General features: G+C 39.3%; 1 protein-coding gene across 1 annotated transcript in view; it reads right to left on the bottom strand.

Annotated features, from left to right (window-relative positions):
• PRKG2 (protein kinase cGMP-dependent 2) overlaps window positions 1-24,950 on the bottom strand; it is a 123,802-nt gene that overhangs the window by 49,065 nt on the left and 49,787 nt on the right. The window contains exons 6-13 of the mRNA XM_073542978.1: window positions 22,486-22,563; window positions 16,755-16,849; window positions 13,402-13,470; window positions 12,414-12,512; window positions 8,761-8,911; window positions 1,841-1,977; window positions 1,451-1,540; window positions 893-1,034 (exon numbers count right to left, since the gene is read on the bottom strand). Coding sequence (XP_073399079.1) covers window positions 893-1,034; window positions 1,451-1,540; window positions 1,841-1,977; window positions 8,761-8,911; window positions 12,414-12,512; window positions 13,402-13,470; window positions 16,755-16,849; window positions 22,486-22,563 — 861 coding nt within the window. The remainder of the gene's footprint in view (window positions 1-892; window positions 1,035-1,450; window positions 1,541-1,840; window positions 1,978-8,760; window positions 8,912-12,413; window positions 12,513-13,401; window positions 13,471-16,754; window positions 16,850-22,485; window positions 22,564-24,950) is intronic.

Raw genomic sequence — 24,950 nt, 5'->3', positions numbered from 1 at the left:
AAACAATCGAAAAGGGGATTCATCAGAGAAAATGACTTTACCCCAGTCCTCAGCAGTCCACTCCCTGTACCTCTTGCAGAATATCAGTCTGTCCATGATTTTTTTTCTGGAGAGAAGTGGCTTCTTTGCTGCCCTCCTAGAGACCAGGCCTTGCTCCAAGAGTCTCCGCCTCACAGTGCATGCAGATGCACTCACACCTGCCTGCTGCCATTCCTGAGCAAGCTCTGCACTGTTGGTAGCCTGATCCCGCAGCTGAAACACTTTTAAGAGACGGTCCTGGCGCTTGCTGGTCTTTCTTGGGCGCCCTGGAGCCTTTTTGGCAACAAGGGAACCTCTCTCCTTGAAGTTCTTGATGATGCGATAGATTGTTGACTGAGGTGCAATCTTTCTAGCTGCGATACTCTTCCCTGTTAGGCCATTTTTGTGCAGTGCAATGATGACTGCACGTGCTTCTTTAGAGATAACCATGGTTAACAGAAGAGAAACAATGATGCCAAGCACCAGCCTCCTTTTAAAGTGTCCAGTGGTGTCATTCTTACTTAATCATGACAGATTGATCTCCAGCCCTGTCCTCATCAACACCCACACCTGTGTTAATGGAGCAATCACTGAAACGATGTTAGCTGGTCCTTTTAAGGCAGGGCTGCAATGATGTTGAAATGTGTTTTGGGGGATAAAGTTCATTTTCTAGGCAAATATTGACTTTGCAAGTAATTGCTGTTAAGCTGATCACTCTTTATAACATTCTGGAGTATATGCAAATTGCCATTAGAAAAAATGAAGCAGTAGACTTTGTAAAAATTAATATTTGTGTCATTCTCAAAACTTTTGGCCATGACTGTAGATTTACAGCTCTTTAACAATTCTATCAGTTTTTGTATTGCACACCTACCAGTTTGACATAGCCTTCAGTGTCTAGTAGTAAGTTTTCTGGCTTTAAATCCCGATACATAACACCGATATGATGCAGATACTCAAACGCTTCAGCCACGCATCCAATGCAGAATCTAGCAGCCGTCTCATCAAAACTGCCTCTGGGATAAAAAGAAGTTGACATCTTCCTTTTGAGTATAAAATGTTTTCAATTTCCGGCATCATTTTGGCATTACATATGAGCCACATGACAGTGTTTAAGCATATTGATTTTCAGTGCTGACATTGTGATTATGCCAAATGTAATTTTCAGATCTTAGAATTCGTTCACTCTTCCAATTTCACTTAATTAAAGCTATAAGGTCCCTTTTATCATTGTGGCTGGGTTGGTTACTTCTCAGGCTTTATGGTAACACCGGCACAGATTTTGGTAGAATTTAATACATGAATATGACTACTTTGCCATTTTGAACTAATAAAATATAAATAAAATATTTAAGAAAAGTACTCATTATGTGATATATTGTCAATATTGATACACTAAGGTCAATTAAATGGTAATTATAGAAACTTTTACCTATCTCTTAAGATGCTCCATAGTTCTCCTCCCAGACATGCTTCAAGCAGCATGTACACATATTTTGCATCTTTAAAAGTGCGGTATAACCTGAAAAAAGTTTGTACTTATCAATAATATAAAAAAAAAGATGAAATAGAAAACATATTGTGATATCACAATCCGCACAAAGTACATAATTTCTGCTGGAAACAATAAAAGTATGCTTTGTGTGCAAATTTTGGCAAGAATTCTACACTATTGTCTCCTAAGCTTGAACCTTTGAGCGATTGGTCCCGGACGCATCACGATATACAGGTAATTGTAACATCTAAAGAACTGCTGAATGTTTAGTTACCTTTTATGTCAAGTAACGCATACTATAAGCACTGATTGCTATATCATACTTACTTTACTATGAACGGAGAAAAAGCTTCTTGTAAAATGTTCTTTTCCGAGTGTATGTGTTCTTGTTGCCTATTATCCACAATGTGTTTCTTCTTAATGCATTTTATAGCAAACGCTATGGTGTCATTTTTCACTTTAACCTATCCAGAAAAAACACTAGTTGTTTGTATAGTTTAAATATGTTTTATAATCCTATCTAAATATATGTAAAATACAGTATATGTGTTTATACTTAACCCTAGAACGCATAACCATAGAAATCTACACTTTCACATACCTGGGGCCTTTTAGGCCTGTGTGCAAATAACATGGAATAACTCAAATAAAATTACTTTTCAAAGTTTATTTGAAAATTGCAAAGTAAGGATGCATTCCCACTAGCGCTGGGGTCCGCCAGGAGGGGATCCATAATGGATCTGACCTCCAGGTGACCCCAGCTAAGGCTGGTGGAATCCTGGCATTCCGGCAGCCTTAACTGGAGTTACCAGGAGGTCAGATCCATTACGGGTCCCCTCCTGCCAGAACCCAGTGCCAGTGGGAACGCAGCCTAAGATGTGAATATTTCAAAACCTGGAGGGAGTGTGCAGAGTCCTGCATGTGATGATCAGACGTCGGGGGAGTTTTCTGCACAATGGCCAGTAATGTCTGATGCTGGGAGCGTCCTCCCGTTGATGAGAAACCCCCCTGGAGACACTGAAAGGCACAGCGGGTAGCCTTGGCCGATGGCGCCGCTGTGAGGTAGCGTGGTGAGCGGGGGGCATGGCTAAGCGGTGACGTCACTTGTCTGTGAATGATGGACGTGTGCAAGAGCCAATCCCGACGCGTTTCGAGGGAAACGTCCCTCTTTCTCAAGGCATGGCTCCTGCACTACTACTATTTGTTTATATGTATGCACGCCTCACTATCTACTCAATATGAATACCATTCAGTCCTCCATTAAGAAGTGTGTGAACCTAATGTATAAATGAACAACCTTTTTCTCCTTACACATATATTGTGCCTGATAAAATCATGGTATGCCAACATTTTTATTAAAAATATTCTTTATTGAAAAATATATAAAAAAAAATATGACATTCTTTATATAAAAAGGAGAAAAAAAAAACCTCTTATAAAAACAATATGTGTATATCATAAAAGCAATTATTTTACACAATTTCATTTTAAACTCACTGTAAAATTTTCTATATATTGCTAATGAATACACTTCCCTACTTCACTCTAATAAATTGTAATTAAATATATAGAAAAAAATGAATTCTCAATTAATATAAAACTCCATGAATCATCAGAGGGCATACAATTCAATCTCATGATTTAACCCCTTAGGGGCTAAACTATCCAATGTAAAAATCCATTTTGATTCAGTATGTGACATGCTCTTAATATAGTCACCTCCCCTTGAATTTTTTTGGACCATTTGAATTCCACAGAATGATATTCCCACAACTGACCGCCCATGTTTCTCAGCAAAATGTCGTGATAGGGGGTGTCCTGAAAATCCCTTTGAGATATTATCCAAATGTTCTTTGATTCTGTCTCTGAGTCGTCTTTTTGTGCGCCCCACATACAGTTTGTCACATGAACACCTTATCGTGTAAATGACCCCCATGGAGAGGTATACGTGTTCGTCAAGTTTTGTGATTTACTTGATTTTGTGCCCATGTGGGCTTATGTATATAGGAGAGACCCCCATGGAGATTAGGGCTCGCATTAGTAAGCATAAGAGTACAATTAGGACTAAACTTGTGGAGTTGCCGATTCCGAAGCATTTTTTAGAGTGTAGCCATTCAGTGAACCAGTTACGATTTAGAGTGATAGATGGGGTTCCTGTATTGAGACGTGGGGGTGATAGGGTTAAGATGTTGAAGAAAAAGGAGTTGAGATGGATATCGATTCTTGATACGTTGCAACCAAGGGGTTTGAACTTGGATTACAATCTACATACTTGTGTCACCTAATCCCTCACTTTGTGTCATTATTCTTTGTTGTGGGTATATACTTATCTATGTGGCCTTTATGGACTTTTAATCAAATGTTTTTTTATTTTTTAGTGTTTATAAGTGATACATTTGGATGGAGTGGAGGACACGGGGACTGAACAGTCCTGAATTACGAAGAGGATGTTGTCCTTTGTGAATTTTTGTCGTTATTTCTTGCCTGCCATTCCCCGTGCCCTCTTTTTCTTTTTTCTTTTCTTTTTTTCTTTTTTGTAATTATCCCAGTTTTGCTCCTTATATAATGTGCAACGTATGCGAATCTCGTAAAGTATGGAATATTATTAAAGTTACTATGGATATGGTTCCTTGATTCCAAATGTCTCTTATATGCTGCGTTGTTTGGGAGCATTTTGACCTATCTGTGTGGACTCATTTATTCAAGTGTGGTATTACACTTGTTTTCGTTAATCAGCGTATGCGCGGGTTAGTGAGGGAGTGTGGTATGTGATCACGTGCTCTGGGCCTCTGCGCGTGCGCGGTCCTCCCCGGTGGGCGGTTCATGTGGCTGATCCCTTGCATAGCACCGCGCATGCGCGGTGCTCTGTGACGGAGACGTCACGTGACCGGGCCTGCGGGGATGGGCGGCGCGCGCACCGTGACCTGGTAGTGCGCGTCATTAGACTGCGCTCCTGATACAACCTGGCTCTGGCTGATGTTGTCATATGGGGAGAGGGAACTCTGCCGATATAGGGATTTGTGAGTCCTCATATGATTGGTCCATTGGGGTTGGCACCACTATTATGTGATTAGAGATTGGCAGTTTATATATGGATATGTATTACTGCAAGTGATTGGTGCGTCATTTCTATGGATACTTTTGATGCATCACGATCATTGGTGGGCTGATTTGGGGATCGATGTTTATATATGAAATGTTTTTGCAATATTTCTAATATGATTATGACCATTATTGTTAACGATTAGATAAACTGTGCTATTGAAAATATATGTATCTGATGGATGTATTTATATGTATTTTATGTATGGATTTTCTATGATGGGTGTTACCCAGATGATGATTGGCTGTGCCACACTATGAAAGGCCACCATATGTGCTGTTATGTTATACTTGAAAAAGGCCACAATATGGCCAAAACGTTGTATTTTGTACTGTCAGAATAAATTTTTGATACAATTTTTCACCCGGACCAGATGCTGTTCCTCTTCCTTATTTATATTAAGAGCATGTCACGCACTGAATCAAAATGGATTTTTACATTGGATAGTTTAGCCCCTAAGGGGTTAAATCATGAGATTGAATTGTATGCCCTCTGATGATTCATGGAGTTTAAAATTAATTGAGAATTCATTTTTTTCTATATATTTAATTACAATTTATTAGAGAGAGTGAAGTAGGGAAGTGTATTCATTAGGAATATATAGAAAATTTTACAGGGAGTTTAAAATGAAATTTTGTAAAATAATTGCTTTTATGATATACACATATTGTTTTTATGAGAGGTTTTTTTTTCTCCTTTTTTTTCTCCTTTTTATATAAAGAATTTTATATATATATTTTTTATGTATTTTTCAATAAAGAATATTTTTAATAAAAATGTTGGCATACCATGATTTTATCAGGCACAATATATGTGTAAGGAGAAAAAGGTTGTTCATTTATACATTAGGTTCACACACTTCTTAATGGAGGACTGAATGGTATTCATATTGAGTGGATAGTGAGGCGTGCATACATATAAACAAATAGTGGTAGTGCAGGAGCCATACCTTGAGAAAGAGGGACGCTTCCCTCAAAACGCGTCAGGATTGGCCCTTGCACACGTCCGTCATTCACGGACAGGTGATGTCACCGCTTAGCCACGCCCCCACTCACCACGCTACCTCACAGTGGCGCCGTCAGCCGAGGCTACCCGCTGTGCCTTTCAGTGTCTCCACGGGGGTTTCTCATCAACGGGAGGACGCTCCCAGCATCAGACATTACTGGCCATTGTGCAGAAATCTCCCCCGACGTCTGATCATCACATGCAGGACTCTGCACACTCCCTCCAGCTTGTGAATGACAAAGACAGGTCAGTTTCATTTCAGCAGCAACTTCAGAGCTTGCTATTGAGCGTGGCAATCTAATTTGCATTTGAACAGTCACTATTGAATAGGCAGATCAGAACACTATATCTGCCAGCAGCTTGTCTTTCAGGTACATTTTGATCAGCGCCAGTGTTATCCTTTGTTTTTTCACAATATTTCAAAACATTATAATTATGTGCAAAAAACATCAAAAAAGTAAGTACACGGGCATAAAACGCCCACTATATGCATTCTATATAATTCTTTATAATAACGATTTTTTTGCCTAAACGTTTTTTATATAAAAGTTGTAGTAAACATGGTGCAGGAATATTTCTTTTCAAATTTTCCTTTTCAACTTTACTGATGACCCCAACAAATTTCATGTTATCTGTTTGGAAGAATGTTCCTTGCAGACATTTTGTCCACAAGTAGTACAGATACACTCAGATTTCCTTTCCTTCTTTGCTGGACAAATATAACAACGCTTTCTTTTTTTTCTCTTGGCTCTGGATGTTCCTGAAAATGTATACCACATCAGATCATAGCTTCCATAGTTTGTGCTGCTTCGCTCCATCATGCCAGGCATTAAAAGTTCTTAGCAAAATTCCATCAAGAATAGACGTCTCTTGTCCTTCCTGTTGGCATGGAATTCTGGATGCGTTTCACTATAAACAATATAGGTATTAAGGACTGACACATCAAGCATATTAGAAAAAAGGACTACAGGCCAACGTTTTGTCTGCCTCTGCACGAATACACTCCAATCATTTCGTCCATCTTGTCCACACCTCCTTTAGTTTTATTATAATGCAGGATGATGTCTTGTTTCTGTTTCCTGTCATTGGTGTCAATACTTCCATCATGATGCATGGTACTCAGTAATATCACAGATTTTTCTTTCTTCGCTTTATAAGACACCATTGTCGCTTGATTGCAGAAACCAAAGACACTCTCATAAAGTGTTTGCGTGGATTTTGCTTCATGATTGTTGGAAATTCTCAGCGGTTTGGCTTCATAGTACCAACAAGTGCAAGTTGTTTCTGAAGCAAAATTTTGCCCAGTTCAAGATTGGTAAAGTAGTTGTCCATTGTTATAATTTTTCCAGAATTGAAAATTGGTAAAGTAAGTGTTTTTACTATGTCAGAACATAGGTCTTTCTGGACTGGAGCATCAACTTCTTTGCCTCAGTAAATCAGACCATTCATCCCATAATAGCTTGCAGAATCACACATCCAGGAAATGTGGGAGCCTCCTTCCTAAGATCACATGACCATGTAGTCAGGCAGAATCCACACTCTTCACAGCAACAGCAGAGTCAAAGACTGAGTCATAAAGACAAAGTCTTCCCCAACAACAGTAAAGACAAAAAGACTGAGGATCGCAAGTAAACCTAGTACAGGCCTAAAAGGCCCCAGGTATGTGAATATGGGGTATTGCCAAAAAAGAGTTGTTATACTGAAATTACTGACAATTATATACCTGAGGAATACCTAGAATTTCAGAATTCTAACTAAAGTAATTTTGGAGAAAATAGAAAACAATTAACCTAGCAGGCCTGCGAGGCCCCAGGTATGAGTTCTAGGGTTAATGACCACTTTTTTTTGAGACACTTGTATAATTTCACAATTGAAGCTTCCCTGTATGGAAATCAGACATGTCGCCTCACATGTTAGCATGAAATCAGGTGAGTAAGTTTTTCACTGATCATCTTCGAGGCGAATCCACATTGGAATGAAGAAAGAGAGCGATCTGAGTGGCTTTGAACAAGGCTTGGTCATTGCTGCTAGAGAAACCAGGTCAAGTATTATACAATTTTGGAGTTTTCTTAACAGTATAAGATTTGGGTGGGTAATGTTTTCTTGGCAATGGGTCCTCCAATACAACAGGATGAACGTTTGGAGTAAACCTAAACACTATGGCTAACAAAGTTCATCCATGCATGTCACTGAATGGCAGAATGACACTCTCAACAGGACAGTGCATCATATGACAAGGATAGTCATGGATTGGTTCCAGAAATATGACCATGAGATTTCCTTGCTTTCTTGGCCTTCACAATCCCCAGATCTTCTCCCTATAGAGCATCTCTGGGGTGAGGTAAAACTGGCCATTTAGAGCTTGTCAGTAACTCCATCTAATTGGAAGCAACTGTGAGAAGCTAATGTGTCCATATGAGCCAATATTTCTGCAGATCTATGTCACCACCTAGTGAAATCTGGACCATAGTGAACTGCTGTAATTCTGAAGGTCAAATAAGTTGCAAAGAAATACTAGATGAGTGTCTCTAATAGGGAGGCCATTCCGTGTGTGTACATAAAGCATATATATTCTCCCAAATACACTACTAATTCTGTATCTTCTCCAAAGCTGTTGTCGATCATGGACTGTTTTTCTAGACACTTTTGAGAGCTGTCAAAGAAAGTGTAAAATGTACCTATGACACAACATGTTTGGTGCACACCAGTTATATTAATCTATATGTGATATTGGGGCATTTTGAGAGTGGTTTAAAGGGAACCTGCAAGGTCTGATAAAGCTATCAGCATGCAGATGTAGAATTAATCTTCAGGTTAATAACTTTATGAAGGTGCCCGACCCCAGTGATGAAAGTGCAGCATCGGGAGAAACTGAATTTTATTCTCTTGGAGGACGTTGGCCATGGAATCATCACTGATCACCTTGTTGCCTTCATGTAGGATTCAACTACAGAGCATACTGGGCATACTGGGGTAGTACTGAGCTGTCACAGCTGAACTATTGCTTTTTAAGTTATGAGAAAACTACACAGATAGAAAAATTTCTAACTTACATTGCAATATATTATAACACATAGTTTATATTTATATTTCCATACTCAATTTATGCAGTAAGTCAATAGTCAGTAAAATTCCTTACAAGCTCCACTCTCCCAAACCCACCAACACCCAATGTGGTGATAATCTCTAGGTCATGGAAAGGTGAACAGGGGGAAAATTTTGAAACGGTTTCCATCATCTGAATCATTTCCGGTGACACCATCTTGTCAAGCTGTATTTCAGTAATTTTCCTAAAGAAAGTCAAATCACATAGTTAAACATGTTTTTCTATTTACAGCTATTACACAAGACCTGTTATATTGTAAAGGCAGGTTTTCTACATTATTTCGAATTAGGAATACATTTTGTAATTAAAAATATAAATGTAGTTTCTAAACATCCATTTGTAGCGTTAGCTGTTTTATTCAAATGAGAGAACCCGATAGTGAATTTGTGTCTAATCTACCGTGACCAGCATCTCTTTTTTTGTTGACTGTATCATAGGAAGAAATTATTTTACTTGTCTTTTCTTTATTTTACCATGGTTACATGAATGGATGTAGTATATATGTAGGCAATACAATCACCCAAATTTGGCAAAAATGATCACTGTCCATCTATGTAGCTATTATTTATTGTCACGATGTATCTAAAGTGAGAAAGTCAAGGAAATCTTTGCAAATAGTCTAAAATATAATGATTAAAATATACACATCTTGCAAACCTATGTGTCTACATTAGGGGACCCCAACCAGTATTTTGGGGGCCCATGATATGTGGCTCCTGGCTGTCATCTTGTTGCATTAGCACCAGGACTAACTAATAGTACAAAGAGCAGGTCTACAGATGGGGAGTCTTGTGTGCAGCCCAGTACAGAAGAGAAGATCTAGATGCGCATACACTCATACACTGGCCTTGTAGTGGAGAAATAAATATGGTCATTAGACTCAAGGGGTCATCCTATGAAAGCCATGGGTAACATTACATCATAAATAACTTTATCACCTGCATAGGTGTAGGGAGGAGGACCCCCACAGAGTGTCTGGGCCGGAACCAAGGGGACCGCCATCTGAGTTCCTAAGGAAACAGTACCCGGGGAACAGAGGAGGAGAGTGGACTGTTGAGAGTGACAGGACAGTAAGGGGAAGGGCGAGTATAAAAGGGGCAGGGAGCGCACAGAGGAGTCAGTTGGTGATACCTCAGACACGGAGCAGGAGACGGAGGGGGCGTGAGAGAGCAGGAAGGACACTGACAGTTCAGAGAAGAGACCAGCAGCAGAGGGTAGATACACAGTGGCCCTCAGGAAGGAGGAACCGAGCTTACCGACAGGGAACTGTCTCTTCACCCCAATCCCGGGTTACGATCTGCCCCCGGTCATCCTCGCCCGTTACCGCTGAGCACGAGCCCTCCGCGACCTGTCCACTCCCTCTCCCGGCTGCTGCCATCCCCCTTCAGCCTGCGGTTGCGGCCTGCTCGCTGCCACCCGCGGACGCTGCCGGTTCACGTCAGGCCGTGGTTGCGGCCTGTCTATCACCACCCACAGCCGCCTTCACCCCGCTGCAGTCGGCAGTTGGGGCCTGTTCCTCGTCAACAGAGACACTCTGCACACAGCCCCAGGCTGTGTGCGCGGCTAGTAAACCGCCACTCTTGAGCACTGCGACACAACCCTGCTTGGGGACAGGAGTCCATTTGAACTCGCTAACAAGTGCAACCCCGCTGTTACAACAGGGGGTTACTTCATCTCAGGACTCCATCAGGGCCTGTTGTGCCCCAACTCCTCCTGGGCGCTGGGGCACCCGAATACTACTCCAAATCTTCAGCAGCTGGGCCCAGCGGCTGTGACGCCAAGGCAGCCTCATCAAAGACGCCACAGCAGCCTCATCAAAGACGCCAGAGTAGACGGCCATACCGTGGCCCCATAGTAACCGGCCTCGGTCGGGTTCCTCGTCAACAGAGACACTCTGCACACAGCCCCAGGCTGTGCGCGTGGCCAGTAAACCGCCACTCTTGAGCACTGCGACACAACCCTGCTTGGGGACAGGAGTCCCCTTGAACTCGCTAACAAGCGCAACCCCGCTGTTAAACCAGGGAGCTACTTCATCTCAGGACTCCATCAGGGCCTGTTGTGCCCCAACTCCTCCTGGGCGCTGGGGCGCCCGAAGACTACTCCAAATCTTCAGCAGCAGCTGGGCCCAGCAGCTGCAATGCCAAGGCAGCCTCATCAAAGACCCCAAAGCAGCCTTATCAAAGACGCCAAAGTAGCTTCATCAGCAATGCAGCTTCAACAGAGACGCCGAAGGACGTTAGGACGGATAAGTGACATTATAGAGTATAAGAACCCGTAGACTGCCATACCGTGGCCCCATAGTAACCGGCCTCGGCCGGGTTAGTCGTGTTCTTTCCAAATAGTGTTTGATTGTACTGAGTCCCTTCGAGGATAACTGTTGTTATCCCTTTTTGGTTGCTTAGTATAGCTCTAGCGGCTTTAAATTATAAAAAGTTTGCTTTTCAAAGTTCAACCTGTCTCGTGTCTCGTCACTGAATCCTGCGAACCTGCTGTTACCTACATAGGCTGTAACCAAACAGCAACTGTTAACTTCTACAGAAAATGAAAAAGAAATTGCGTGTATTCCCACATAATTTTAATAACCAGCAGAGGGAAAGCCGATATAGAGGGCTGATGTTAATATTTTGGGAAGGAGCAGATAGCCATAAAGGTTCGCATGCTATTAATATCAGCTCACAGCTGTTTGCTTAGACTTTACTGGCTAGTTTACAGGTGGAACCGAGAAAAAAACTGACTTAGTGTCCCCTTATAAAATCTAACCAGGAAAGGCTAGGCAGACAGCTGTTCCAGCATGGTAAACACCATAGGAAGTCTGTAAAAATGAAAGCAAAAACTAAAGGAAATCCACAGCAAATCTTCAAACACTTTTATACCTGCGTTATTGCTGCAGATTTGACTGACTCAATTGATGTCAATGGGTGAAAAACGCTAAACATCCTCACAAAGAATTGACATGCTGCAGAAAAAAATGCACTGCAAATACTCAAAGGAAAATTACTGATCATGTCCACAGCACTTCAGGATTCTCATTGAATTAGCTGGCATAAAGATGCCATTACGTTTTTTGACCATTTCTGCTCGGAAAGACGCTGAGAAAACGCACCAAAAGCACACACAGCCTTAGGCAGTTGCTTCAGGAATTTTTCCTGGAGTTCTGTAAGCCTGGAGCATCTTGTCATGCATTTTTTTCCCACTGGCTTTTTTTTTTAGCATTTTTTTCACCACTTTTCGAATATGTTTTTTACAGTGAGTTATAGGACTTTTTTGTTAATTCCATCAACAAATAAAGAAGACGCTGGTGTTTTTTTTAGATTCATTGACAAAGGGTAAAATTAAGCTTTATTAAATACAATTAAAACTATATCCACAGTTCACCCCCTGATGGTTAGTCATAAGATATCTATTAGAAAACATAAACCTCAAGTCTCAGTGTATAGGGTGAGCGGACAGTACACACTCACTGTCAAAGCCTCTCATCTCTATGCGCTTCGCTAATGATATATTTCCCAGAATACACAACTTTTCTTAAACTGGAAAGAATAGAAACCATCCAAATTGAACTTTTTACTTATCATCATCCTTACTTCTCATTTGTTCTATGAAGTTGTATTGTGCAAGAATATATTACTTTAACTTAAAAATGCCATGATATAAACAATTTTAGACATTGACAAAAAGGAGCTTACTTGGCATGCCTTCTTTCATCATCCAGTGTCAGGTTGGCCACATAGCCTTCAAGGTAATTTTGAAGTTCTTCATAAGTTCCAACAGTCTGATTAAAAGTCCTTAAGCAAAAAGTGACAATATATCAATGTAGTCAGGATAATCTGATTTTTTTCATGGAAGTATAGCATTCACTTTGAGTTCTGGTAAGTTTACACAACAATCTGAAATATCCACAGTTGAGGACCCTTTTACTTTTCAGTTCACATCAAGATGGTTAGTCATGGAATTTCATTATAAACTATGGACCTTTGCTTCTTTTCACCCATCTTTTATCATTTTATATTCTATGTTTGTATATGTTTTCATAAATTAATTCAATTATATAGTTCACTGTTAGGCAGTAAGTAAGTCTATATTTCAAATACTAAGGTTGAAAAAATGTTCACAAAACTTTCTTAGTTATATCATCTTTAAGAATTAAAAAATTGAATTGGAAAAAGCAAAATACAGAGAAATATTCATTTGCCTACAGCTATATGAGTGTAATAGAAAAGGACCAAACTGTTATCAGGACTGTCAATTCTCCTAGGAAGCAACATTTTTTCCGTACAGTGGTTCTTTTGATTAGAGAAGACATTTCGAAAAAAATGTAAAAGAAAAAATTATTAAGTGAAATCCATTTTACAAAATATGCAACTCTGAAAAACATAGGCATACAGGTCTGAAACTACTTCTCATGTCATCTGTGGCTTTGAAATAGTCATTTTTTTAAGTTTTCATCATTATATAAAATTGGTGATATGGGTATATAAATTTAAATAAGAACTCCAGAAACTGAAACAGTCCAAGCTGCAGTGTAAGCACTTGGGATTCCCAGTGAACTCCCTGAGACAAATAACCCAAAGGTAGAGACTTGTAAGTGGCAATTTACAAGAAATTATTCTCTGCTGATTGTAAGACAGAAAATGAATAAAGAGTTGAAAACAAAAAACAGTTTGTACTACTTACTCTCTATCCATGGCTAGACACTCAACTTCATTGTCATCTGCGACAATATTTGCTGATCTGACATCATCACTGCATGCAAAATTGTCAATGTGATTAGGATTAATGACATAGATTTTTGTGATGAATAGATATAGATAGATAGATAATAGATAGATATGAGAAAGATAGATAGACAGATAGATAGATAGATAGATAGATAGATATGGGATAGATAGATAGATAGACAGATAGATGATAGATAGATAGATATGAGATAGATAGATAGATAGATAGATGAATTGATAGATAGACATGGGATGGATAGATATGGGATATGTCATGGTCCAGTCTGGAGTTTATTTTTTGCTATCTTCACTCTGGACTGGTCATGTGATGGTTAATCTCCTCAGCCTCGTTCTGGAGCTAGCCGGGCTATTTCAGTCTGTCACAGCCTGCTGACCAGTGTTAGTGATAGCTCAAGCTTCCAGTTTAGAGCCTCTGACCCTTGTACCTTGGCGATCCTCCTGCCTTTGACTTGTATCCACGTGTATGACCCGGACTGATCTCTGACCCCGTCTCTTGGTATTCGTCTCTGCTGCTACGTTCCCTCTCTGGCATTTGATTCCCTGGCTTGTACCCCAACCACGTATTTCGCCTCAGGTGTTTGGACCCCAGGTTCATGTTTTGGCTTTCTGACCCTTGGCTTGGTATTTTGACTACGTGTATTGCTGCGGCTTCTGGTACGTCTGCTCCTGACTCAGTTCGTCTGACCATTCTCTCTCGTTACCTGTGACACCTGTGTGGTTGCTCAGTGTTGCTACCCATAGTTTGTAACCTCTCTTCCCTCACCAGCTCCCCTTGGTGGAGGTTTCACTACAGGATAGATAGATAGATAGATAGATAATTAATAGATTTGAGATAGATAGAGATGTTAGATAGATAGATAGATAGATAGATACACACGTGGTCAAAATTGTTGGTACTGCTCATTTAAGGACAGAAAAACCCACAATGGTGACAGAAATAACTTGAATCTGACAAAAGTAATAATAATTAAAAAAATCTATGAAAATGAACAAATGAAAGTCAGACATTACTTTTCAACCATGCTTCCACAGAAATTTTTTAAAAATAAAACTCATGAAATTGCCCTGGACAGAAATGATGTTACCCTTAACTTAATATTTTGTTGCACAACCATTTGAGGCAATCACTGCAATCAAACGATTCCTGCAACTGTCAATGAGACTTCTGCACCTTTTGACAGGTATTTTGGCCCACTCTTCAATAGCTAACTGCTCTAGTTGTCTCATGTTGCCTTTTCGAGATGGCATGTTTCATCTCTTTCCAAAGATGCTCAATAGGATTTAGGTCAGGGCTCATAGAAGGCCACTTCAGAATAGTCTAATGTTTTCCTCTTGGCCATTCTTGGGTGTTTTTAGCTGTGTGTTTTGGGTCTTTAGGTCATTATCCTGTTGCAAGACCCATGACCTGTGAGTGAGGCCAAGCTTTCTGACACTGGGCAGAACATTTCTCTGTAGAATCCCTTGATAGTAGAGTTGAGCAAAACAGGTCGGTCAGATTCAAAAGTCGCCGACTTTCGCCAAAGTCGGGTTTCGCTCCATAGCATGAGGTCGGCCATGCAGTCGTCGACCCGAGCGCCAAAGTCGGATTTCACAGAACGCTTGCACGTGACTTTTTTTTTCAGCCAAAGAGCAAGGAAGTACATTGTGGGCAATGAGATGACATGTGCAGCGTCCAGGGAGAGAGAGAGAGCGATTTTGCGCACTTTAAAAAAGCAGTCCGGCATGTAGGTGTCCTCAACTCTCTGCTGACTTTGCTTCCCCATTGACTTGCATTGGGTTTCGTGTTTCAGTTGGACCTTCGACTTTTCCCGATAGTCAGACGATTTCGTTCGTCTCGACTTTTGACAAAGTCGGGTTTCATGAAATCCGACTCGACCCTAAAAAAGGCAAAGTCACTCATCTCTACTTGATAGTCTTGAGATTTCATTGTACCCTGCACAGATTCAAGACACTCTGTGCCAGATGCAGCAAAGTAGCCCAAGAACATAACAGAGCCTCCGCCATGTTTCACAGTAGGGACAGTGTTCTTTCCTTCATATGCTTCATTTTTCCATCTGTGAACATAGAGCTGTTGTACCTTGCCATAAAGTTCAATTTTGTCTCATCTGCCCATAGGACATTCTCCCAGAAGCTTTGTGGCTTGTCAGCATGTAGTCTGGCAAATTCCAGTCTGGCTTCTTTATGATTTATTTTTCAACAATGATGTCCTCCTTGGTCGTGTCCCATGAAGTCCACTTTGGCTCATACAACGATGGTACGATCTGACACTGATGCGCCTTGAGCTTGAAGCTCACCTTTAATCTGTTTAGAAGTTTTTCTGGGCTCTTTTGTTACCATTCGCATTATCTGTCTCTTTGATTTGTCATCAATTTTCCTCCTGGGGCCATGTCCAGGGAGGTTAGCTACAGTCCCATGGTGCTTAAATTTCTGAATAATATGTGCAACTGTAGTCACAGGAACATCAAACTGCTTGGAGATGGTCTTATAACTTTTACTTACAACATGTTTGTCTATAATTTTCTTTCTAATTTCCTGAGATAACTCTTTCCTTCACTTCCTCTGGTCCATGTTGAGTGTGATACACACCATGTCACCAAACAGCACAGTGAGTATCTGGAACCCTCTATACAGGCCCACTCACTGATTCCAAGATTGTAGACACCTGTGATTCTAATTAGTGGACACACCTTGATTTAACATGTCCCTTTTGTCACATTATTTTCAGCGGTATGATCATTTCTGTCCAGGCCTATTTCATGAGTTTTATTTTTTTAAATATTCTGTGGAAGCATGGTTGAAAAGCAATTTCTGACTTTGATTTGTTCATTTTCATAGACTTTTGATTTAATATTACTTTTGTCAGATTCAAGCTATTTTTGACACCATTGTGGGTTTTTCTATCATTAAACAAGGGGTACCAACAATTTTGGCCACGTGTGGAGATAGTTATATACACAGACAGACAGACAGACAGACAGACAGACAGATAGATAGATAGATAGATAGATAGATAGATAGATAGAAAGACAGACATGGGAATAGATGATGATTATAGATATGATACAGTTGATGATAGAGATAAATTATGATAAGTATGATATAAATGATGATTCATAGATGATAGGTTGATAGGTATGATGATAGATATAAATAGATATAATACGGTATAAATTATGATAGGTTGATAAAGATGATAGATAATTTATTTCAACAGGTTTATAGAATTGACATTTTCATATTTGATTAGGTATTGTTCTGATATATAAAGGCAGGTGCATAATTTCTGACCTGATAAGGGCTTTTTCACCAAAGTACTCCCCTTTCTGTAAAGTTTTAATTAGTTGGGGCTCACTGAAGCCTTCTGTGCTTTGTGTGACTTTCACCTAAAATGAATTCACATATTGAAAAGAAAAAAAAAGAACTTAAACAGAAAAACAAATGCTTGGAACAAATGTTAGAAAAATGTTAGATACTTTGAGATCCAAATGCTGTGATCTCCACCAATTCTTGAAAAGGCGTTGAAAGACAAAGCAACCACAACTGTTTCTTTGTATTGTTATTTTTTAACATTTGTATTAATTGTACAGGAAAGATATATATATATATATATATATCTATATCTATTTATCTTTGTACCGTGTTAGCCAGTAGATAGAAGAATATTTAGAATTGAGAGTCCTCAGTGGTTGATACCTTTTAATGGCTAACTGAAAAGATGGTAACACATTGCAAGCTTTTGAGACTACTCAGGTCTCTTCATCAGGCTAGACTAATACAAAATCTAAAGAGTCACATATTTATACACGACACAGTACAGAAATTATGCAATAGATAAGGCAAGTGACGTGAAGCAGAACTATCATTATGGGAGAGGGATAAACATAAATATTGGAACTATTCATAGATAAAGAGTGTGAAAGTTAAATTGTCCTCTGATTGGTGTCTGGTTCTGTGTTGTGTGATGACTTCTGCTTCACATCACTTGTCTTATCTATTGCGTTATTTCTGTGCTGTGTTGTGTATAAATATGTGATTCTTCAGATGTTGTATTTGTCAAGTCTCTAGCCTGATGAAGAGACCTGAGTAGTCTCGAAAGCTTGCAATGTGTTGTTTTTTCAGTTAGCCATTAAAATGTATCAACCACTGAGGACTCTCAATTCTAAATATTCTTCTATTAATTGTAGACATTTTTCATTGACTATTCTTTTTTCTATTATCCACTGATGTTATTTGCTAAGTAGTGGGGTACAAATAGAGAGATCTCTGGGTCTGACCTTCTTCAGTTTCACTGATTCCCTGGAAGCTATAATTACTGGGTGAGGATTAGAAGACAGATGACAATTACTTTTTCAAAATGAATTTTATGGTTTCGTATTAATTTTGATGATTAGTTGCTATATTATGTTTCACTTGGACAACAAATTAAATATTAACCCCTTCCTGGCATTGGATGTATCCATACGTCATGGTCGGCTGGTACTTACTGACCAATGACTTATGGATACGAAGTGGCTGTGCGTGTGCGATCACCGATGGGTGTCAGGAGATTCTGATAGCTGACACCTGGCCCTCAGTGATGGAGTGGTGCCCGCATTGCTCCCAGCACTTTAACCCCCTAAATACTGCAATTCATATCGATCACAGTATTTAAAAGGCAAACAGAGGGAGTGAGCCCCCTCTGCTCTCAGATCGGTGCCCCTGCAACATCATCCTGAGGGGCCGATCGTTGCCTGGGTGATGACATATGGGTCACCAGAGCTAACAAACTTGCTACATCATGCTCAGAGCAAGATGTAGCAAGTTTGTTTGCCAGTGCAATACTGTCAGTTTGTAAAGCATAGCAAGCTCTTACAAGTGATCAGACTGCAAAAAGTAAAAGTCCCATAGCGGGACAAAGTAAAAAAGTAAAAAAAGTGAAAAAAAAATTTGTAAAAGTATATTAAAAAAATCACAAAATAATAGTAATAATATATATATAATGTAGCCATAAGCAAATATTTTTATGAAAAGAAATAAAAAACAAAAAAGTACACATGTTTGATATCGCTGAGTCACTGAGTCAAGAACGACTCGACCTATAAAACTGTCCCACTAGTTAACCCCTTTAGCGAACACCGCAAAAATTGAAAATAAAAAACGAGGCAGAAAACAACGCTTTATCATCATATCGCCAAACAAACAGCAGAATAAAAAGCGATAAAAAAGATGAATGTAAATAAAAATGGTACTGCTGAAAACTTCATCTAGTCCTGCAAAAAACAAGCTGCCATACAGCTCCATCAGCAGAAAAATACAAACGTTATAGCTCTCAGAATAAAGTGATGCAAAAATAATTATTTTTCCTGTAAATATCTAAAATACATGATTCAAACAGAAACCTCTGCAGAAAATTCCCTATAATGAGGCAGATGGAGACACTGTGAACTCTGTCTGGCTGCCTATGATCCAGCAGTGTCCGTCTTTTTAGGCATGCATAAAAACACAGCCCGCCACAATCCTATCGCTGGGATCCATTTTCTCCTGTTACCTTGTAAAAATAAAAAAAATTGGGACTAAAAGAAAAAATTTTTATGGGTAAAGTTAGATTTTTTTATTTTCACGGCTCAACATTTTAAACTTCTGTGGAGTATAGGATAATCAGCCGCACTCTCAGAGGATTGTAATAGTTGTCAATTTTATTTTAACACAGAGTCATCACTCACCACACTGTTGAATATTAAAAAATGCAATGAAGGATAAAGCAACAGGTAAGCAATAGGTTATGTTTCAACTCAGCCAGGGTCTTTTTAAGTTGCTATGTCCAATTATGCCAGCTACATGAAATGATTGGTTATTGTGCGCTGACCACTGTAGCTTGGTTACCCAAAGGGGTTGTAAGGCTGGGCGCCAGGGTGAATCAGGTGTAAAGCGCATAAAGCGCAAAATGCACTTTACACCTGATCCCCATGGCGCCCAGCCTTATGCCCCCTTCCCTTTTGGGAAGCCACACTATAGTGGTCAGTGCACAATAACCAATGTACCTGGCATAATCGGACATAGCAATGTTTGAAAAAGACCCAGGCTGGGTCAAAACGTAGCCTATCACTTAACTATCGCTCTATCCATCATCGCTTGTTTTTGATATTCAGTGGTGTGCTAAATAATAACTCCATGTTAAAATAAAATTGAACACTATTGCAATCCTCTGAGAGTGCGGCTGATTATCTTATACTTGACTATTTCAAATTCTCCAGTCCGGCCAGCACCGCCCCCCCGTACTTGCTGCACCTTTTCTATTGCATAAATTTCTGTGAAGCACCTGGGGGTTCATGGTGCTCACCACACATCTAGATAAGTTCCCTCTGGGTATAGTTTCTAAAATGGTTTCACTTTTGGAGTGTTTCCACTGTTTAGGCACATCAGGGTCTCTCCAAATGCGACATGGCATCCACAAATTATTCCAGCAAATTTTGCATTCCAAAGTCGAACGGCGCTCCTTCCCTTCCAAGCTTTGCCATGCGCCCAACCAGTAGTTTTTCCCCACATATGGGGTTTCAGTGCATTCAGGAGAAATTGCACAACAAATCTTGAGGTCCATTTTGCCCTGCTACCTTTGTAAAAATAAAAAAAATTGGGTCTAAATTAAAATTTAGTGAAAAAAGTTAAATGTTAATTTTCTCCTTCCACATTTTAAAAATTCCTGTGAAGCACAGGATTAACAGGCTTGTTGAATGTGATTTTGAGCACCTTGAGGGGTGCAGTTTTTACAATGGTGTCACTTTTGGGGTATTTTCACTTTTGGGTATTTTTTATAGACCCATCAAGTTACTTCAAATGTAATGTGGTCCCTAAATAAATGGTTTTGTAAATTTTGCTGAAAGAATTAGAAATGAGAAAAAAGACATGTGGAAAATTTTATTTATTAACTATTTGGTGTGACATAACTCTGATTTAAGGGCATAAAAATTAATAGTTTGAAAATTGCTAAACTTTTGACATCTTAGCCAAAGTCATTTTGAAGGAATGGGATCCGTTGAAGCATTCCAGAGTTATTACTACATAAAGTGACACTGGTCAGAATTGTAAAATTTGGCCTGGTCATGAAGGTGAAAACAGGCTTGGGGCTCAAGTCGTTAATTGCCACATATACAGATATGTTCCTAACAATGCTTCAAATAATATTTTTTCTGACTTTCAATAATAAAGTTATTTTTATTCTTTTCATTACCATATCATGAGCCATGGCTTATTGTTTTGCAGCTTTTCATTGTATGCTCTTTACATTTGTTGCAAATCATGTTAACTTTTCATAAATAGTAGTCAAGTCTGCAACATTACATTTAATTGTGTTCAGCATAATCATGGCTGCTAGTGCTGAACCACATCCAATGTCAATGACTCCACCAAGCATAATATTATTGTACCTGAGCACTTATATTACATTCAATATAAGAACTCCATTTTCACGTGTTTGGACAAATTTTGTTACAATCAACATTTTGCTAAATTTTGCCAAAGTATATAAAATGGGGGAAGCTTGTTACATAAATGCTAGGTAGGAAAACACGATCAATGAGCCTGAAAATGAAAAACTGTGGGTGGCTTCTTATTAAACCAAATTTCACATCATAAACACTCACATTTTCTTTTACTTCAATTTATATAACATTTATATTATTCACATTTTTATTAATGTTGTTTTAATTTCATTAATTGTTGGATAATGTTATAATAAAAGGAAAAGGTCAGGATTTTCTCACAATGGTGCAACACATTAGTATTTCAGGATTACATTTACTCTTAAAATTCAAAACTGTTCAGAAAGAAAAAAAACTGCTGGCAATCTTATAAAGTTTGTAAAAATAAAGAGGTTGTCTCATATAACCGTGTCTTGTAAAATTCCCAGGCCATAAACTAATTGGCACAGATATGCCTTCTGGAACTCCCTACATTCTGCTATGTAGAAGGTTAAGGTCCAGCTGACCAGTCTTGCGGTATTACATACCAGACATTCAAATTAATAGTTCAACATGTAATATATGAATTAGCAAAGTCATAGAAGGTCATAGATTTGAACCTAGGCAAGAGGCTATGGTCTATGATGCCCTTGTGTTCTAATGAGTAACTATAGGCAAAATCCATTTAATGGTAATATCTGGAATCTCTTGAGTACCATAAAATATCATGATATCGGTGGTCCGAAAATAAAATTAATTTAATCCTAAATTCTTGCAGAGACTAACACCACCCTTCAAGTGTTGTCACCTGCGTAGGCGGCGCTGATCTCTGCTTTTCCTGCGCACCAGCTATTCTTCTTACAACACACACTGACAGTGCGCTCAATGCTCACAAGTTCTGATCAGAGCCGGGGAGCGCACTGTCACTGCACTGCCAGAATCTACTGAGCATATCTCAGATTTGACAACTGACGCATGCTCCGTAGAACAGGGACTAGTCCAGCCCCTGAAACGGACGTCACTGATGATTTTTCGATTCAGGGTCACTTTCACAGCCTCTGCCCTCTGATGATGACTCGTTTGACTATCCTTGTGTGCACTGGGATTCTCAAATGAAGGATCAAAATGGAAGTAGTAAAAATAAATAATAAAGCAGTTAAATAGAGTAATCAGGGAATGGTAGGGATATTAGAAGAGAGATTAGATTACGACAATAAATAGATTGGAATTTAGGATTAAAGTAATTTTTAGTAGTAGACAACCTCTTTAAGTAACATATATTTACTTAAATCTTGTCCCTTTGTGAGATACTTACTTCCATACAGATCTATGTATAATATCTACCCTGTACAACATGTGCAAAAACCACATTAAATGCACAACATTATTCAACCGCACACAATTATATACAAAAAAGGATTGGAGAAAATGTGATTTGTGAAAATTAAAGCAACATTCCCCTCCCGCATCTTTTTTAACCAAAAAGGAAATTTAGTCAGCTCTAGGGGGCAAGCAAATATGTCACTGTCTGTAGCAGGGGGAACGTGGCCGTACAGATGTTTGTTATGCTTGGCTCGTCGTACCTGTCCTTTAGCAATGATAAAGAATGTACTTCCTTCCTCTCCTTCACGAATAATATATTCCCCTTTTTCATAGTGTTCCTGTAGAGAAATAGTAATTGATTCTGTTATTATTTTTAAAATTCTAGAATAAAATATCATCTTTTAATACAATTTAATGTTTGACACGTAAAAGGTAATAGGTAATTTTTGGAAATACATTCATATTCTTTTTATGTACCATACTTATTTTAAGATGCTTCATGTTCCTTTCTCCATTCAGATGCATAGTGTTTTCAACATTTATTCAAAATTATACAGATTTCGTTTGTGCAGCTGATACCTGAAAACTGCTCTCTATCCCATCTTAAAGGGAAACTTCCTTTTTTGTAAAGACAAGGTGATAGCATTTTGTGAGAATGTGACATTACATTATAATCAGTGGTGGTCTGAACTATGGGACCCTAGTAATTGGACCACAGTGATATTAAACAGCTGCTCGGATTTGTTTGAACTGCAGCAGCTCTTTCCAAAACAGGTGGCCTGTGCCCCGTTATTTACAAAAAAAAAATAGTAATCGGAATACAGTGCTTAAAGGGAAAATATCAGAAGGTTTTTGGTACCTAATATTGATGAGCGAGTATACTCATTGCTTGGGTTTTCCCGAGCATGCTCAGGTGATCTCTGAGTATTTGGAAGTGCTCAGAGATTTATTTTTTGTCGACGCAGCTGCATGATTTGCGGCTGCTAGCCAGCCTGAATATATGAGGGGATTGCCTGTTTGTCAGGGAATCCCCACATGTATTCAGGCAGTCTAGCAGCCGTAAGTCATGCAGCTGCATTGACAAAAGCTAAATCTCCAAGCACGCCAAAATACTCGGAGTACACCCGAGCATGCGCGCTCATCACTAGTAGCTAACCTTAAAGCAGCATAGTGTAGAGACAGAGAGCCAGGTTCCATTGATGTGTCACTTACTTGGCTGCTTGTTATAGTTTTTATAAAATCACTGTTTTATCATCAAGAGGTTACCACTAGAGGACTAGTAAACCTGAGGCCAGGTAGTCCTCCATATTCATGAGCTATGTATAACCCCACTGAATTGAAGCTTTCTGCCTATGCACAGTGAACATAAAAAGATGTCAATCAGTGGTTTGGGCTGGGATATACATAGCTCAACATTCAAAGAACTGGTAGATTTGCAGCAGATAAATCAGTGATTTTAATAAAACTGAAACAAGTAGACCAGTAAGTGATTACTGGAATCAGGGTCTCTGCTACCACATCGTGCTCCTCTCAGACAGGGTAGGAAAAACTTGGTAACTGATTCTCTTAAAGAGCTCATGCAGATGACTATATTATCTGTCCGAGTGCAATCTGACAAAACATTGCAGGCCAATTCAGGCCACACTCAGGCCAATTCTAGTGTATGGAACCATGGACATGTCCAATAGGTTCCTCAGACAGAGACTGTCCAAGGAAAAAATAGCTACATGCCTGAGTTTCATCCAGTATTCAGAGCACATTAGACCATGCAAGTCAATGTGTGTGGTGAAAACATGCACTGACAGAATGGAGAAGATGGAGAATTTTTTTTCTCCTTCTTCTCTTCCAAGAGAATTGGATCACACAGTAATCACACTCTGGTCAAAGTCTCAGAGTAAGTCAGCTCAATTCTCTTGGATGAGAGAAAATCAGCCGGTGTGCACCGAGCCTAACTTCTGCTGTGGCCTCTTTTTTCTCAGGCCTGGTGATTGTCCCTAAGGTCTGGTACCCACCATTTTTATAGTGATGATTAGAGATGGGCAGATTGATTTGCAGCACTCCAGTTCAATGGCCAGCTCGCTAGCCTCTGGCAGCTGCATGGGAGCTCTGTAAATCTATTATCTTCCATGATTCCTGGTGTGGATCTTGATTAGCTCGACTTGTGCAACATCATTTGTGTGTCACGACGCAAAGAGAACATCACGCTTGTCAGACTTATCAAAAGCCACATCAGACATCTTGAAAGGTAGGAGTCTTATAGAACTCCCATCCAGCTGCTAGAAGCTACTGACTTGGCCAATGAGCCAGAGCCAAGCGAATTGATCCTAGTGATCATATATTTTAGCACCAAATAGAATTTGTAGGCTCTCCAGCAATACTGTCTGTGCACCTCGATTACCTCAATACATGTCTACAAAAGTCAACATTTCTAAGGCAATAGATATCTTCTAAAACAAAGGCTTTTTATAAATAACAGCCAAAGTATATTTTAGAAAATATCTGGCGCTTGGCAAATTGTGATGTCTGTACCGAAGCAATACACCATAAAGTTACAAGATGGGAAGCTAAGCTTAAAATTCATCTTCTAACTTACTGAAATCGGGGAGAACAAGATGAGAAAAGGCAATAAACATGATGTAGTTAAAAGGCAATACAAGATGCATTCATTTTTAGTGAGTTACTTTTTTTTTTACAAATAAACTGAAGGGAATGTCTACACCGAAAG

The sequence above is a fragment of the Dendrobates tinctorius genome, unplaced genomic scaffold, assembly GCF_039654945.1.
Source record: "Dendrobates tinctorius isolate UK_male_01 unplaced genomic scaffold, ASM3965494v1 ptg000011l, whole genome shotgun sequence".
NCBI classification, from domain to species: domain Eukaryota; kingdom Metazoa; phylum Chordata; class Amphibia; order Anura; family Dendrobatidae; genus Dendrobates; species Dendrobates tinctorius.
Note: the sequence above shows the minus strand (reverse complement) of the source record. Positions and strands in the feature narration are given on the sequence as shown.